Here is a 17,264-nt window from a genome sequence, read left to right on the forward strand (position 1 = left end):
TTTTAAAGTTTTTATAATTACTAAATGTTCTCCTCTCTCAGAAGATATTCTGAGAGGAAAGCAAAAATATCACTCTTGCAAAGCCATTTCCATTCTTCCAAAGGTCTGCTGGTAAATTATTCTTACTGATCTTTCCATCTTTCTAGCCTGTGCATACACACCTAACCCATACTAAATTTCACCAGATGGCATTTTATTTCTTTAAAGTAAAGCAGCCGTGGGTTTAGACAGTTGAATTTTTAAACTTCTGTATTTACTGAAAGTGCATATGGTGCTATATGGACAAAGAAATTGTGCTGAAAGAAAAACATTTCTGTCTGCAGTACCTCATAATCTCCCAGAAGAAGAAAAAAAAGTACAGTTACATGGTGTATTTCTCACAAAATCTTATGTGACTTCAATGTTCTTCCTCTGCTAAAAATTACGTATTTATATAATGTACATACCTAAAGTTTCCTTGTTTTAAATACATATTTTGGTTGAAAATAGAAAGGTTATACAAAACCAAGTGAAGTGCCATGGTGATCCATGAGTAATTTACAAAAGAAAACGAAGCATAAACCTGAACTTGTAAAAACAAACCAAAAAAATGTTAAACCTCTGCATGTCAACGTAAGCAGATGTTGGTGTAGAATTTACAAGGATGAGAGGCTATAAAACCTCCCTTGAGCCACTCACAGTTCATTTCAAGGCCAAGAAAGCCCCCAAAATCTGTTTCTAATTTTACAGAAATCTTTCAAAATTTGGCACGCAAGTTAAAAGTCCGTGGAAAGAAAAGGAAAAAAAAAAACTTGTCCTGGCTTCAGCTTCCAAGTACGAAGACAGACTTGCTTCTTTTCAACGGTTTTCACAAATCTAGTGACCCACGCTCTGAAGTTAGAATTAGCTAACTTTCAAAAACATCTGGAGAATGAAGGTCAGTATATATGGCTTCAGGTGCTGCTAAATAATGGGGTTTAGTTGTATTGAGTGCGATTAGAGTTTTCTTTTGTTTACAAAGTGCGAATTTGTACATAAGAATTTTCTTCCTGGAGTGGTTGGGATTGGGAAATTGTTCTAAATATACTGTAGAAACATTTGTCCTTGCAAAGCTGGAAGAATTCCAGCAATTATAGCCAGATCAGTGGAAGACAATCAAAAGCTTTGTGGGGAGGGAGAAATAGGATTTAGGTATAAACAAAATCTTGCCATTTCTACTATTTAGCAGGAACTGTGTCTATGCCTAATTTTCTGTATTTTCTGTAGACATGGTTAAAAATTGTGTTTGGAGTTGCCATCTCTGCTATGCTCGCTTTATTGGTGATGTGCATTGTCTTACGTCCTTCAAGAGGTAAGAACTTCTCTAATTTGTTCTATCTGCTTAGAATAGCTTGAAAAATATACTAGCATGTGTTCACAAGTGGTTGAACATTTCCTAAGTGCTTATTTTCCAAAGTAAGTCTGTTATTTCTAAGAAGACATATAAGCTCACAGATATGTTGTGTAAGACCAGAAATACTGAGGAATTTAAGGCACAGTAGGAAGAGATTTAAGTGTTATTTCAGTAGTAGAAAAACCTAAGAACTATTATTCATCACCCCCACAACTCCCCAAAATATATGCTAAATATAAGCTTTGACAGGACTTTAGAGACAATATTTTTTAACTAACTTTGTTTTTCATTATTAAGTTTGTTTTGCAAAAAATAAAAAATGAGTAAGAATGAAAAAGAAAAACAGGACCTATGGAGTTTATTTTCCTCTAAAATTGTCTTTTAAAAATTTTAGAGAGGAAATTGAGAATACAGATATAGCAATATAGAAAAAAATGAAATTGTTGTAATAGATGTAGTAGCATTAAACAACCAAAAGACTAAATATTGTAAGGAAGAATTATGATTACTAATAAATTAGGTCCTTTTATAATAAAAACAAAAGGGCTTGTATTGACATTAATATAACTTTATTTGACAATTCAAAGATACTATGGGCCATGATTGAGGTTAGTTTGAATTTAAATTAAGACCATTTGTAAATAATCCAGTGATGTTAGGGGAATAGTTTTATTTTTTAAAAATAATATTTTTGAAGATGAGCTGAAGTTTCTAAAACAGAAAAAAATATGTGCAATAGCAGATCTTATGCCTGGGAATCTATTGGAGGGAATTTGTGTGCCAACAAATATTAAAAGTTAATGATAGCTAATGTAAGAAATATTTTTTATTGCAACTTAACTGATATAAAGGAAAGTCAATGATCTACTATTAGATAAAGAATTTATGAATACTGAATAATCTTTTACTTTAAAAAATAAAGCATAGGAAAGTATTAGGATAAGTTCAAAACGCTGGTGAGATTTTCACAGAATTACAAGATGAATAGGTTAACCAATAAGAAGAAAACGGTGCTCTTAAACATTCAGTATGCATGTATAGTCTTTATTCCCATTCTCTGCTAGCACACGTTTGTTCTTAGCCTGTTGAGATGTGCATAGTATGTGCCCATATATTTCGTCATTTTTTACGTAAAAATTGTTTCCAGACCAACCTTTTATCTCAGTGGGGCCACAGTTCTCTCATTCCACTGATTGTTAGGTGGTAGATAAGGTTCTATGGATTCTTTCAGTGCTAAAATGTTAACAATTAGCTTTGTTTTGTTTTGTTTTGTTTTTAGTTTTTGCTATAGGGCACATGTGCTCTGAGAAAAAGAGAGACAGAGATAGGGCAAAAGAAAGTGGTGAGAAATCACCCCAACCCCAGGATTTTCCATGCTGAAATCCTTTCTCCTTCATTCCTCTCCTGGGATTTTGGGCACTCATGCAAATGTACCCAGCAAGATTTTCAAGTCACTGGGTCCAGGGCTCGAACAGCAGTTGATCATGTGGGGGTCCAGAACCCTAGCCACAGGTCACCTTCTGGGTCTAGCTCTTTATTTATTTATTTATTTTAGAGAAAGATTTATGCTATAGGATCATGTGCCTGCTGGAAAGAAAGAAAGAGACAGAGAGACCAAAAGTGAGAAATCATCCCCCAGGGGGGATGGTTCCACTGCAATCCCTTTCCTCCACTCTCCTCTTGGGATATTGGGCACCTGCACACACAGGCTCCGCATGAGTTTTAAGATGCTTGGTCCAGGACTCAAATGGTGATCGACTACACGGAAGTGCAGTGACTTAACCTTTACACCATCTGTTGGTCCCTCCAGTTCCTTTTTTTTTTTAAATCTCGATAGTACTTCAATTTGACACTTTGCTTTCTTAGAAATAAATTTTCTTTGAACAAAAGTATATGGATTTTTATAGAAGCTTGACTTCATCTCTGTGGGGAAGGATAAATTATACTTTAGAATTTGAGTCATAATTTCTTTTTAAACACTTTTAAAAGACTTTTTACTTAATTTTTTTAGCCTTTTTGTTTGTTTGTTAAGTTTGACCAGAGAGAAACACAGTGCAGGGGAGCGGGTGAGAAAGCAAGCCACCATGTCTGGGACTCGAACCGTGGTTAGCCATGTATGAGTCCAGCATCCAACCACCATGCTACCTGCCAGCCCCTGAGCCATAATTCCTAATAAATATACTATTTTACATACTTAGAAATAGTATGTAAATATGCACACACATATAGACATTGTGTAATTACATAACATCCCAATATTCACCCTCTTTCCCAGTTTAGATATGAATAGTATACACATAAATATAAATATATGTTATAAACTATGTATAGTATAAAGGTTCTATGTCCTTTTTTAAAAGAATTATTTTATTTAACTTTAGAAGGATAAATTATACTTTAGAATTTGAGTCATAATTTCTTTTTAAACACTTTTAAAAGACTTTTTACTTAATTTTTTTAGCCTTTTTGTTTGTTTGTTAAGTTTGACCAGAGAGAAACACAGTGCAGGGGAGCGGGTGAGAAAGCAAGCCACCATGTCTGGGACTCGAACCGTGGTTAGCCATGTATGAGTCCAGCATCCAACCACCATGCTACCTGCCAGCCCCTGAGCCATAATTCCTAATAAATATACTATTTTACATACTTAGAAATAGTATGTAAATATGCACACACATATAGACATTGTGTAATTACATAACATCCCAATATTCACCCTCTTTCCCAGTTTAGATATGAATAGTATACACATAAATATAAATATATGTTATAAACTATGTATAGTATAAAGGTTCTATGTCCTTTTTTAAAAGAATTATTTTATTTAACTTTATTTATTTTAACTTGACTAGAGAGGGACAGAGAGAAAGAGGAGGAAAATGAGAAAGCCAGCCGCCAGATCTGGGACCTGAATTGCGGTCAGCCATGTGGGAGTCCAGCGCCCTTAACCACCAGGCCACCTGCTGGCCCCAGTTTTATGTCATATATAATGCAGTTTTCTGTTTTCAACCAACTGCAAAATTATCAGAGTAAAATAATTCCCTGATAGGTACAATAATCAAATTAAACTTGATATGAAATTGTGGTACTCATTCAGAAATAGAAATAACATGAATAAGCTGAGAACTTTGTTTCCATGAAATAATTCTCTTTCTATTCTAAATTTACTGAAGAATTTCTCAGACGTCAACTAACCCGCTTGTACAGGGGACTGGTCATGCCCCTGCTTTCCTGAACAGGACTGAGGTAAAGCTTTCCTTTCTCGAGTCAGCGTCCAGGCATTCCCAAGGTCAGGCGTGGTGGCTTCTCCCTGACATTCTCCTTTTACCTCCTGCCCCTTTCCTTTTCATCCTCAGGCTGTTGTGTCAGGTCTAGTCCTCACTCTCACATTAGCTCAGTGTCTGGTGAAATGAAATCTGAAGTGACAAGGCAGGAGAAGGAAGGAGGAAAAGGAAAAAAATAACAAAGAATTCAAAACCAAGTAAGCTAATCAAGCCTTCTGTACTTCATCAGAAATCCCATTATATCACGTTTGCATTAGGTGTCCTTGTATTCTTACCCTAGGATTTCCACACCAGTATAACAGTCTTCTGAGAAACTTAAAGACATGCTTAAGAAACATGTTGCTTTGGGATCACATAGTTGATCACATAGTTGACTCCCACATAGCTGACAGCTATTCAGGCCCTTTGCTGGCCCCATTGAACTCACACTGGGTGCATGTGTGTGCATGCCCAAAAATCCCAAGAGGAGAATGGAGGAGAGGAGATTGCAGCATGACCATACCCCCTGGGGGACAGGGAGAGTGATTTCTTGGTTTCTGACTCTCTATCTCTGTCTCTCTGGTAAGCATATGCAGCTTACGGCAAAAATCTTTAAAAATAAATAAATAAATAAGGACGAAGAAGAAGAAGAAAAGAAAAGAAAATCTTGTTTGAGGTCAGTAGGTGGCATGGCGGTTAAGGTGCTGGGAGTCCTACGCGGCCCTGGCTGCTCAAACATCATGCCTGGCGCAATTGCCCAAAATCACAGGAGCATGGAAGAGAAGGGATTGTGGTCTGGCCATTCCCCTTTAAGGGTAATTTCTCACTTTCCCTCTTTCTTTCTGTCTTTGTTCCTCTCTGGTGAGCTCATGGCAAAACCTAAAAAAAAAAAAAAAAAAAAAAAAAAAAAAAGAATTCTGCTTTTTTACTTTCAGCATCGTATTCAGTAAATTACATGAGATATTCAACACTTTATTATAAAATAAGCTTTGCATTGGATGAATTTTCTCAACTATAGCTTTCTGATCACCTTTAAGGTAGGCTATGCTAAGCTATGATGTTTGGAAGATGTGCCAAGTATGTTTGAACTTAATAATATGTTCAATGTGCTATGGGTTTATGAGGAATTAACCCCATCATATATCTAGGAGCATCTGTACTTCTGTGTTCAGTACCAGTAACTATCTGCCTATTATTGTGCCAGCTGCTCAGGATGAAAGGGTGCAGCAGTCTAGGCTTTCCTCTGGAAGACAGAGGAGTAAGAACCCAGGATTTTGTGTACCCAGAGATGCATGATCATTACCAGCATTACTGGAAAAGTGTTTCTGTCACTATCCGGTGTAAGTGAAAAAAAGAGGGAGAGAATCACTTTTCCAAACAAATGGAGAGGGTCCCAGGAAAACCAAACTCAGAATTAAAAGAGCTTTGGAAGAATTAATCAGGACCTTAGGAACAAACATAAAAGTTTAATAGTGGAAGGAAGGGGCCAGCAGGTGGCATGGTGGTTGGGGCGCTGGACTCCTACATGGCCAACAGGGTTTGAGTTCTGGTCTTGGTGACTTGCTTTCTCACTTTCTCTCTCTCTCTCTCTCTCCTCCTTCTCTCTCTCTTCCCTCTCTCTATCTCTCTCTTTGTCTCTCTGTGATGAGTGTGCACGTCCTATAGTAAATTTTAAAATAATAATACATAATTCTTTTAAAAATGGTGAAACGAGAAAGATAGATTTAGCTCACTTACATAATAATAAATAAAAGAAAGAACTTTTTTTTTTTTGGAGAGGTTTTTTCGCTATAGGGCACGTACGCTCGCCAGACAGACAGATAGAGACATAGAGACAGGAAGCGAGAAATCACCCCCCAGGGGGAATGGTCACGCCACAATCCCTTCTTCTCCATTCTCCTCTTAGGATCTTGGGCACGCACACACACATGCCCGGCGTGAGTTTTAAGCCACTGGGTCCGGGTCGCGAACTGTGGTCAACTAAGTGGGAGTCCAGCAACATAGCCATTACGCTAACTGCTGGTTCCTGAAAGAACGTTTTTTAATGAGGGAGAGAGTACATGTATATGGGAGGGAGAGACATAGAGAGACACAAAGAGAAATTTTGACAGGGTCTCATCTCATTATACTGCAGTCTTTCCTGCCTCAGCCTCCCAGGCAGCTAGGACCACAGGCATGCGCCACCTGCCTGGCCTATTTAGGTTGGGCCAGGAACTGAACTTAGGCTTCAGTATGTCCACAGCCTTCATGCAGAAGTGCTCTTCCTCTTGTGTCACCCAAGCTGACCCGAACATTTTATTGAAACTTTCAAAATGTCCCATTTTTAGATTTGTAAAACTGGATAATACATATAGATTTCTTCTCCTCAGCTCCAGGCTGTCCTTCTTGGCTTTAGTCTCTAACTCTACAACTGACTCACTTTCTTCTACCACCATTCTTTTTGTTTGTTTGTTTTTCTTGTGGTTCTTCTTCCCTAACATCACCCCTCTTCCTGTGAGAAAATACAGCAAGGCTGAGAGTAGATACGAAGCTTCCCATCTTTCCCCTATTTTTGCTGACCTCAAATGTCAGCAATAGTACTTATTTCAAGAGCTTTACGGGGAACCAGCAGTTAGCGTAATGGCTATGTCGCTGGACTCCCACGTAGTCGACCACGGTTTGTGTCCCGGACCCGGTGGCTTAAAACTCATGCCAGGAGCGTGTGCGTGCGTGCCCAAGATCCCGAGAGGAGAATGGAGGAGAAGGGATTGCGGCGTGACCATCCCCTTGGGGGATGATTTCTCGCTTTCTGTCTCTATGTCTCTCTCTGTCTGTCTGGCGAGCGCACACGCCCTACATTGAAAATCTCTCCAAAAATAAAAAAAAAAAAAAGAGCTTTACGGAGGTGACAGAAAACAAACTGAATTGAAAAGTTACAGAAACTGTAGAATTTTGCAAGTAAATTGCACATGGCCTTGTTTCATAATTCATACTTTCTGAATTCCTGGGCCTTTGTGAAAGAAACTGCAGGAACCACTGGAACTCTCCTTGGATTCTAGTGGGCGTCGAATTCCCTGCATGGTGATGAACAAACTTGCAACACATGTTAGCTATAATCTGTTAAAAATTTTCTAAACTGTATTAGATACTTGAAAACAGCTAGGCTAGCATTTGACTGTTTTCCATCCAAATATAAATAGAGAGGTACATCTAAAGATGACAACTCCCTTCTATGTGATGAATTTTAATTTCAAAATGTTCTTACAGTCTAAATTCTGAAAGTTAGGTGTCTTTAGCTCTGAGGGTCAGCCGCCTTCCTACCTTCTACCTCCTTGGATGAAAAACAAGTATTTCAGAAACTCCTATGTGAGAGGCATTACAGAACATTGGTAGCTCCAGGGCAAAAGAAGATAGAAGAAAGGAAGAAAAAAAAGATTTAAAAAGCTGGAAGAGGTTGGGAGGGTGAGTAATAAAGCTGAAGGAGAGTGAAAGAGAGAGGGGTTAAGCAGGGTGAAGAAAACCAACATCCTCCCGAGTAGTGCCACTGGAGTGTCTCAGTGAAAGGAGAGCCACTGTCAGCCTAGCCTTAGACATCCCTGAAGTTCTCTTTTCCACCTTCCTACACTTGGGCTTCTGTTGTTGGTTATTGTTGCTGCTAGCCTTCGGTGTTTTATACAAATGTCTATCAGCTGCCAATTTTTAAAAACAGATTTTGTATTAAAAAATTAAAATTTCGCCTTCTTTTTAGGTGTTTAGGTATTTGTGACAGCAGCACTCACCTTCTCAATATTAAATTTGTATTAGTCCAATCAGCTCACCAGAACAAAACACCATGGACTGGGTGGCGTAAACAATAGATACTTATTCTCTCATGTTTTGGAAGCCAGAGGCCAAGATTGAGGCGCTGGCAGATTTGGTTGTTGGCTTTCATCCTTGCTTAAAGGCAGCTGTGTCCTCATGTGGCCTTGTCTGTGTGCATGTGCATTCCTGTGTCATTTCCTCATCTTAGAAGGACAACAGTCCTATAAGATTAGGGACCCTCCTTTAAAGCATCATTTAACTTACATTGCTTCTTCAAGGCCTTGTCTCCAAATATGGCCATGTTTGGTGTTAGAGCTTCAAACTATGAATTTTAGGGGAACATGATTCAATCCATAACAAGGGTGGTCAGCGAAGGCGTCTCTGAAATGCTATCTGAGATCTGGAAGACTCAAGCTGCAGGACGAGCCCTCAATGTAGAGGAAAAAGCAGGTAGAACGACTGAAAGAGGAAAGTATTTGGGGAGTTCAAGGAACTGAAAGGATATAAAGATGTGAGGCCAAAATTATTCAAACAAACTACCAAGAAAAATATGTACATACACATGTATTTATTGTCACATATACACACATTTTGTATTATATTATAGGTGTGTGCATACATACAATTTAAAGTGATTATTTAGCTAAATGATGAATTTTGGAAGATATGTGAAGACACAGACAATTTGGATAGAACAACGATCAATATTTTGTAAGAAAAAACATCATTTAGAATGCTTGCATTTTATGCAGAAATCTATTATTGTTTTGATTAGCATTATTGTTACTATTACAGTACTACTATAACCTCAACCATCACCTTTGGTAAAATAAGATACACGTGAAATGAAATCATCTTCAAAGGAGGTGTGAATATTTTTAAGGTTTAAATTTTCCCAGTATCAACATTCAAAACTGTGAAACAGACTACCTCAAACATCTTAAGAGTTTTAAGCTTATTTATTCACTGTTCTTTTGGAAGAAATATGGGGAAGTCTAAAAGGTGGAGGAAAAGGTTTAGAAAGTTCATGGACATAAAAAAGCTTTTGAGTTGAGTGTAAATAAATCAAGGTTGCAGATTAAATTTCTCTAATTTGCATTTGGATTTTAAAGTCACAGAAGATAAATGTTGGCAAATTCTCTGTGAGTTTTGTTGAATTCTAAATAATTTTAAATTAATCCAAGTGTTTGGATGATTCCCATAATGCAGAGGATTTTACCTGTCTCAGATTTCCAAAGCAAATTATGTTACAACTTACACAAGAACATCTAGTCATAGATATACTTTGAGAAAAACATGTTCCAAAGGTCAAATCAGGGATGTGGAATCAGGACAAAACATTTTTAAGAAGGAGAGACAAAATGAGCCTTAACATACAATAATGAACACACCAGGCACATATTAAAATAATCTTTCAAATGAACAGTTAATCAAAAACTAATCAGTTTCTTTTTTGTTTATTGCCCATTGCATGGAAAACAAAATACTTATTTTTTTGTATCTGGAATCCTTTTGAATTGATGAAAATTGTATCATAAAAACAGAATAACATATCATTTTTATGAAATTTTTATTGTTTATTCCGGTAACAATAAAATGAATATAGTATTATTTACATTTGGCCCTGAATTAGTCATTTTAAAGCTTCTCATAAAGGTTGTAGACCCAGAGACCAGTGGATGGCATAGTGGTTAAGGCACTGAACTCCCACATGGTCAACTGCAGTTCAAGTCCCAGATCCAGCAGCTTGAAGCTCACACTGGGCATATGTGAATGCATGCCCAAAATCCTGAGAGGAGAATGGAGAAAAAGGTATTCCAGCATGGCCATGCCCCGGGGAGTGATTTCTCATTTTCTGTCTCTCTGTCTCTCCCTCAATCTGTTTTATTCCCAAATGAGATGTCACAAAAAGAGATAACTACAAAAGACAGTTTATGTTTCTTTTTTTAGAGAGATATTTTTTTCTATAGTGCATGTGCACTTGCCAGAGAGATAGAAGTAAGAAATCGCTCTCCTCTAGGATTTTGGGCATCCACGCACATCCATGCCTGATACGAGTTTTAAGTCACCAGGTCCAGGACTTGAATTGCGGTCATCTATGAGGGAGTTCAGCGATTTAACCATTATGCCATCTCCTGTCCCATAAAAGCCAGTATATCATATGAATACAGATGCAAAAGTCCTCAACAAACTATTAGCAAGTCAAGTCCAACAATATATTTTAAAAAAAAGATTACATACCATAACCAAATGATATTTACCCCAAGAATACAGATTTTAACATCTTGAAATCTATTAATGTAATAAATGTAATTAATAGAAAAAGGACAAAAACGTTATGATTTTCTTGTACAATATATATAGGCAAAAGATTTGACAAAATCCAGCACTGTTAATCATAAGAAGAGTCAACAGACTAGAAATATATGAAGCTTTCTCAACCTGATAAAATATATCTAAAAAAAAAAATCAAAACTTAATGGTGAAAAACTTTTCTTAGATTGAAAACAAGATAAAATGTCTGCTCTTATCACTTCTATTTAACATTTTATTGACAGTTTTAGACAGGGCGATTAGGAAAGAAAAATAAATGAAAAGTAAGTATCCAGACTGAAAAAAAAAATTAATCTATTTCTATTTGCAGATGACACAATCATGGTTATAGAAAATCTCGTGGTTCTTGTGGCTGGGAAGGGGGGAGGGTATACTTACTTACCACTGTCGGCCATCCAGGCCAGGCAGTAGTTGAGCCTGCAGCCCTCACTGGTCTCTCAGAGATTTTCCAGGTGCAACAAAGCCTGAGTTTGGAAGATTCATGGAGGTTGTCATGACATATATTTGCTAAAACCTTGTCATAGAAGATGGCTGTGAAAAAATATGGGGATCACTATTGTATGTAACAAGTATATAGATAGATAGCTGCAGAGGAATGTTCAGGTCCTTCAGCTGTGGTGGGTTTTTATTTATTTTTCACTCTTATTTTTCAGTTACTTATTTTTTACATTTAATTGTTGTGTATCGTTATAGCATACCAAATGAATTTTCCCATCATGAATACACTTACTACACATTGGTTCAACTGTACCTCAAGTGTAGTATGCAGCATTTTTTTAAGAGTTTTTTGCTATAGGGTGCATGTGTTTGCCAGAAAAACAGAGAGAGACAGAGAGACAGAAAGCAAGATATCAGCCCCCAAGAGGGGATGGCCATGCCACAATCCCTTCTCCTCCATTCTCCTCTCAGAATCTTGGGCACACATGCACATGTGCCCGGCGTGAGTTTAAGTCACTGGGTCCGGGACTCAACCCACGGTCGACTACATGGGAGTTCAGCAACATAGCCATTTAGCCAACTGCTGGTCCAAGCATGCAACATTTTTAAAGGAAAAAAGAAGAATTGTTCAAGAAAACATGAACAGAAGCAAAAAAATGAGTTTTGACATTGATAACATTACAATAAAGTATACATACAAATTTTTTTAAAAAAAGAAAATCCTAAGGCATTTACTAAAAAAATCATTAAAACTTATTCAATTGTATTTCTAAATAAAGCACATAACCCCAGCACGTAACCCCCAGCTTTGTTATGTATTAACTCAATCCAGAAAGAAGATTTAAGTAAATGGAAAGATATCCCATGTTGACGGATCAAAAACTGAATAATTTTGGGGCCAGCAGGTGGCGTGGTAGTTAAAATAGTTGGACTCCCACATGGCTGACCATGATTTGAGTCCCAGACCTGGCAGCTGGCTTTTCCACTTTCCTGCTCTCTCTCTCTCTCTCTGTGTCAAGAGCTGGCCCGAGAGCAGAATCTGAAGCAGAGTCAAGTGTGGTCTGATTCCATGTGGCCTCTTCCTACCTCTTTTCCTCTCTTTTTACAAACCCAACTTAATCATGGAGGTCCTACCTTAAGCACCCAATCACTAATCTCTTCCCAAAGGCCCCACCTAGCCAAAACACAATCGGATTAAGTTTTCACATTCTTAATCCTATTACAATGACTGAACACAGTCTTTGGTGGTTATAGTCATACTATGGCAGGTTGTCAAGGATGCCATCAACAGAGGAAAAAAACTACTCACTAAACAGGAAAATGTATTTGCAATCACATAACTGATAAGAACCTTGCATCCAGAACATACAAGAACACTTACAACTTAATCATCAAAAAACAAATAACTAAATTAAAAAAAAACAACAACGAATAGACATTATGCCAAAAAAGATACACAGATGACCAATAAGCAAATGAATGATTCTCAACATTATTAATCATTAGGAAATGCAAAGCACAATCACAATTAAATAATAGGAATGAAATTGCAGAGGGAGAAATTAGGCACCCACGGTAGCCTACCTGTTGTGAAATAGCTTGCCATTGGGAATGCCATAGAAATGGGGAACCAGCAGTTAGCGTAATGGCTATGTCGCTGGACTCCCATGTAGTTGACCGCGGTTCGTGTCCCAGACCCGGTGGCTTAAAACTCACGCCGGGCGCGTGTGCGTGTGTGCCCAAGATCCCGAGAGGAGAATGGAGGAGAAGGGATTGCGGCGTGACCATCCCCCCTGGGGGGTGATTTCTCGCTTTCTGTCTCTATGTCTCTCTCTGTCTGTCTGGTGAGTGCAGGCTCCCTACAGTGAAAATCTCTCAAAAAAAAAAAAAAAAAGAAATGGAAGAAAAAATAGATTAGAGAGTTTAGTAAATAGAGATGTCAAGCCTGGATGTTGGACAAAGGAGGTAAGGAAAGAAAAGTTCAGGGATCACTCCCAAGTATTTAAATCTAGGAACTACATGCACAGTAGATAGCATCATTTACTAGGAGAAAGAGGAATATGTAATTACTTTTTCCTTAGCATTGAACATGCTGATTTTGAAGTGCATATGAGATATGCAAATGGCTATGTTAAAGAGAGAATTTAATTAATATACAGGTCTGAAGTTGAGAAAAGAAATCTAGTAGGGGTTAGGTCTGGCAGTGGTGATATGGGATGAGTCAGCCCAGGGATATGTAATAAAAAACTGTGGGAGAATGAAATGACCTGGAAAAGTGGCGTTCCTCAGGCTCTAAGTAACAGCAATAAGACCCACACCAAAAAAATGCAGAGATGAGAGGAAGATGAGCTGGCAAAGGAGACTGAGTGGCCTTTAGAAATAGACAAAGTTTGCTTTCATCTCCAGGATTGCCAAAATGGCATTTGCCATTCATATTCATATGCTTTAGGGTGATCATGTTGAAAGCTTTAACTATCATAAAAAAATAAATTAACTCCAATTTTAAAAAGCTGTAAATATAACATAGCACACAAATGAAGTATTTTTAAAAGCCTAACAATATCTTTGAGTAGCTTACATGATTCAGGATTGTTTGCAGTGAGAACTAGAGAAAATTGCTTCCAGAGCTGAAAGCTACTGCAGTCTTTGACTAGGTAGTAGGAACTTTTAGCTAGTCATCTCTTTGTACTGACTAAGCTCAACTTGCCTAACTTTCTCTTCTCCTAGGTTTTGGGATGCAACTATTCTACCACCTTGTGTTGTTTGCGTTTGTCCTTTTTTGCGTGTTGGTTGTATGTTGTTGTCGGTTTATTACATATGTGCTTTCACTTGACATTATGGTATAGAAGTTATTTGCCCAGCCTCTAAAATTACATGAAGCTGCACGTAAACCCCAGCTTTGTTATGTATTTAGTCAACTAATTTCTCTCTACAGTTTTTAATTTCCTAATCTGAACAATGATCATAATAGTATTTATCTCAGAAGGTTGCGGTTAGGATTTAATGTGGCCATCATCTAGAGTGCTTTGTATTTAATGAGAAATTATTCAATAATAAAACCTCCTATGACAGGTGTAAAGCTACCTTAAATCCTTTTATTCCAAAGTTGCCTGTCTTTGTCCTAATTTGATCATACAGCTTGTTAGTAGTATAATGCCTATCTTAATGTTTCCTACATTTGCCCCTGTGGTGCTCACTCCAGAAATAAATGTGAACTGGCATACTGGTTAGAGAGGATGTCTCCTTATAGACGGCATCTCTGTGGAGCCAGCAGAAAGATGACGTGTTCCTGAGAGCCCACGCCACTTTCCTCAGACCAGTCTCATAAGCGCCAATTCCAAATCAAGTGCAAAGTGAGAACAAAAGACCTGTCAGCCATTTAGTGATATATATTAGAACTAACAGCGGATGTCTCTGCTCTGAAACTTTCTCCTGATATTTTAGGACTAGACAATTAAGTGACAGAAACAGAAGCAGAATTCTAATAAAGAAGAAGCATAGATTTAAGAAAAAATTAGGAAAATTATGAATCATTACTTGCTTCTGAATCATTTCTGTGAATTGTAATTTCTTAGATTCATAATTGAGATAATTTTCAGCTTTGCTTTAGTAAGTTAGAAATGCAAATAATTAAAGCATAGTTAATTAGATTTTAAGCAGTATGTGAATAACTATGTTAAAAAAAAAAGGGGCCAAATCAAATTTTACAGCACTCTTAGAAATTAGGTATTAATCAAGTAAGTGTCAGTTATTTATAGAAGAAAGATATGCTTTCAGAATTTTCTACTTATGTTCAACAATTAGAGTTTAAAAATTATAAATGCCAAAGCTAACCTTCTGAAATCACCATGTGATTACATTTCAATATTAAAACAATATTTGGAAGGGGACCTGAAAGTTCATCTACTCATTCAGTATTTTTTTCATATTTTTTAAAAGTCAATTCATTTCAGGGACCAGCAGGTGGCGTGGTGGTTAAGGCACTGGACACTCCCACATGGCTGACCAGGGTTCGAGTCCTGAACCTGGTGACTTGCTTTCTCACTTCCTCTTTCTCTCACTCTCAACCCCTGTCTCTCTTTGGTCATATTAAAAAATAAATGAATGAATACATAAAATAAAATCAATAGTTATTTTTTTAAAAAAGTCAATTCATTTCATGAGTGAGAGGGCCAAATTGAGAGAGAGAGAGGGAGAGAGAGAGAGAGGGCTAAAGCATCCCTAACAAGATTCAGATGTTATGACCCATACCAGTTTTGGCCAGTCAGGATCAAGGGCACATGCACCTAGCACATTAGAGAATGTCTCCAGACACAAACCAGTAACCTTCATGTGAGTCTGCCTCACAGAACGTCACATTTTACTGCCAGTCCAATAGCTGTTAACAGAATATTTTCCAGGTGACTAGAATGTGTTTAGTGTGTTTGGTGCAGTGGAGAGGCATTTTATATTGACTGACACATGCACATTCTCAAAATGCTAAAAGAAAGATGATGCCAGTTCTTCCCCGTATCTTACTTAAATCTAATCTGGGGCAGAAGTAGTTTCCTTGCCTTTCCTCCACTTCTCTAGGATCAGCAAAGAGAATACAAGGGGGTCTTTAAAAGTTCATGGAAAAACTGAGCATGTATTTCAAATACTTTTGCAACAAATCAATCCCTTTATTTTTATCTACTTTAATTTTTTTATGTACTCTAGTTCTATTTTCTACTAGCTTCTTCAAATACCTTCATATAACTAAAGAAATATCCATTTGAAGGCAATAAGCAAGATCACTGAATGGGAGCATAAATGTTAAAGGACACCATTAACATCCTCTGAAAGCATGGTCAGGCCTGAGTTGTGTGAAGTCTATTTATTTTTCCATGAAGTGCGGATTGCTATGCAGGCCAGATTCATCCATCTACCAGGAGTTTAAATTTAAGGAGAGATTCTGTTGATAGGCACAGGAGTATATGGAATACATATAGGGGATTCAGTGAAGTCATTAAATTTGGGCTCTGATTCTTCACAGAAGAATCATCCAGTGGGTTTGGTAAAAATTAAAACCATCAAGACTCCACCCCCAAGAGTCTGATTCAGTAGGTTTGAGACAAGGATAAAAAAAAAAAAAAAAAAAAAATCTGTTTTTTAAACAATCACTCTAAATGGCTCCAAAACCAAAGTTTTGAAAATATTTAAGTAATGATCTGTCTAGGTAGAAGAGTGTGTACATGAAGTTTACAACATGGACTAGAAGATAGAAAGGAAAGACAAATATATGTTTAGGGGAGAGTTAACAAAAATAAAGAACTCCAAATCTGTCAAATTCAGATATTTTTCCACTTAATAAATATTTATTGTGGGGACCAGCAACTGGCATGGTGGTTAAGGCTCTGGACACTTCCATGTAGTCAACCACGGTTCGAGTCCTGGACCTGGTGGCTTGCTTTCTCACTTTCTCTCTCTCTCTCTCTGTCTCCCTCTGGTCAAATGAAAATAAATGATGAATAAATCAAATTAAAAAAATATTTATTGTGTTCCCACTATCTGTTGAGGACTATCCTACTTGCTGGACACACAATGGCAAGAAAAATCAAACATTGTCTCTACTTTCATCGGTAGAGGCTTATGCCTTATCAAATTCCTTGCTAGATAAGTATAGAGATGGCAAAGACTCAAATTTAATAAATTTAGATGTGTTGAGATAGCAAAAATTCAGTAGTATTTTTATAGTACAGTGGAAGTTCATTTCTGCTGATGATTGATATGGTGGTCAACATAGTTAGGGTAGTGAAACATTTTTATATTTATAATCTTTCTTTTTTATATATAATTATCTATTAAATTTAATTAATTAATTAATTAATTAATTACTCTTCAATTTGACCAGAGAGATACAGAGAGAAAGAAAATGAGAAAGCAAGTCACCAGGTCTGGGATTTAAACTATGGTCAGCAATGAAGGAATCCATTGCTTTAACCACCACACTACCTCCTGGCCCCTAATCTTTCTCTTTGTACAAATAATAAAAGCCTGGCTTAGAAATTCTAAGTAAACTTTTCATTTTATTCCAGTCTAATCTGTGAGCTAATGCAACA

The 17,264-nt window shown here is 37.2% G+C and overlaps 1 protein-coding gene across 1 annotated transcript in view; it reads left to right on the forward strand.

The window, feature by feature from the left end:
- The first annotated feature begins 676 nt into the window (after nucleotides 1-676).
- The window catches only part of FAP (fibroblast activation protein alpha), an 82,958-nt gene continuing 66,370 nt past the window's right edge, over nucleotides 677-17,264 (forward strand). The window contains exons 1-2 of the mRNA XM_006160267.3: nucleotides 677-916; nucleotides 1,246-1,330. Of these exons, the coding sequence (XP_006160329.1) occupies nucleotides 911-916; nucleotides 1,246-1,330 (91 nt within the window). The 5' untranslated portion in view covers nucleotides 677-910. The remainder of the gene's footprint in view (nucleotides 917-1,245; nucleotides 1,331-17,264) is intronic.

This window comes from Tupaia chinensis, unplaced genomic scaffold, assembly GCF_000334495.1.
Source record: "Tupaia chinensis unplaced genomic scaffold, TupChi_1.0 Scaffold000674_2, whole genome shotgun sequence".
NCBI classification, from domain to species: domain Eukaryota; kingdom Metazoa; phylum Chordata; class Mammalia; order Scandentia; family Tupaiidae; genus Tupaia; species Tupaia belangeri.